The 1,313-nt window shown below is 50.0% G+C and overlaps 1 protein-coding gene across 1 annotated transcript in view; it reads left to right on the forward strand.

Annotated features, from left to right (window-relative positions):
• Positions 1-747, forward strand: part of cfap53 (cilia and flagella associated protein 53) — a gene marked incomplete at both ends in the record, with an annotated part of 1,180 nt that extends 433 nt beyond the window's left edge. Inside the window, 2 exon segments of the mRNA XM_035667417.1 lie at positions 174-347; positions 444-747. Of these exon segments, the coding sequence (XP_035523310.1) occupies positions 174-347; positions 444-747 (478 nt within the window).
• Between the last annotated feature and the right edge of the window lie 566 nt (positions 748-1,313).

Consider the following 1,313-nt stretch of genomic DNA (forward strand, 5'->3'; position numbering starts at 1 on the left):
TCTCTATCTGTCTGTCTCTATCTGTCTGTCTCCTCCTGTCTGTCTCTACCTGTCTGTCTCCTCCTGTCTGTCTCCTCCTGTCTGCCTCCTCCTGTCTGTCTCTACCTGTCTGTCTCCTCCTGTATGTCTCTATCTGTCTACCCCTACCTGTCTGTCTCTCTGCCTGTCTCCAGGCTGCGGGTGCTGCTGGAGGAGGAGGAGCAGCAGCTCCTGCAGGAGATGGAGGAGAGGACGGAGACGTCGGTGGAGAGACAGGCGAAGATGAGAGAGCGAGCTAAAGCCCTGAGAGAGCGGAGAGAGAGAGACAGGCAGCAGCTGGTGTCAGACAGACTGGAGCAGCTCTTCAGGTGAACACACCTGCGTCACTTCCTGCAGCCTTTCACAATAAGAGCCTGCAGGCTGCTGGTGTGTGTGTGTGTGTGCTCAGTGTGGCGGTGTTTCAGGGAGCAGTGTGAGGAGCTACGGACCGTCCAGATGCGGCGTCAGGAGCAGCAGGTGTGCGCCGAGCGAGCCGCTCAGGTGAGCGGACGACAGGAGCGGCTGCAGCTGCAGCAGCGGGAGGACGAGACGTTCGACCGACTGTGGGAGGCCGACCGACGGGCCAAAGAACAGCGAGAGGCGGAGAGAGTGCAGAGGAAGCAGCAGAGCGACAGACAGCAGCTGGACTTCATCAGGACTCAGATAGACACAGCGGAGCAGCAGAGACAGCAGCAGAGACAGCTGAGACAGGAGGAGGCCACACTCATGGTCTGTTAGCAGGGTACACTGATAAAAACACAAATGTAAAATTACAGTGATTAACAGTATTAACTAGTTTAAGTCATTTGTAAATGTAGTTTAATATTTTTATGTGAAAAAAAGGAAATGTTCTTTAAATAAGCAGTAATTCATTTTATGTTATTTCACATTAGACGTGTTTTGCATACAGAAATAAATCATCGGTATGTTTTAATCAGCTGAATATAAGAATCATTGTGTGTTTATTAGAATGAGTTTTTATCTACAGCGGGTCCTCTGCTGGTGGAGTCCGCCATGTTTCCTACGGTAGCCCAGAAGGGACAAACCAAACACTGGAGTCTGTAACAGCCACTTTAGTCTTATTGGTTGCAATCTGCAACTTCACCACTAGATGTCACTTGATCCAACACACTGGTCAATATTTTATCTACGATTATTGTACAGTGAAACCAGCCGAACGCCTGAATTGGAAACTACGGTGGCTGTTAAAGTCTCCATGGTTTGTCCGTTCTGGGCTACTGTAGAAACATGGTGGACACAGAGGACCTGCTGTAGACACAAACGTCTCATTCTAA

This window comes from Morone saxatilis, unplaced genomic scaffold (genome assembly GCF_004916995.1).
Source record: "Morone saxatilis isolate NCDOM2014 unplaced genomic scaffold, NCSU_SB_2.0 Contig21, whole genome shotgun sequence".
Taxonomy (NCBI): domain Eukaryota; kingdom Metazoa; phylum Chordata; class Actinopteri; family Moronidae; genus Morone; species Morone saxatilis.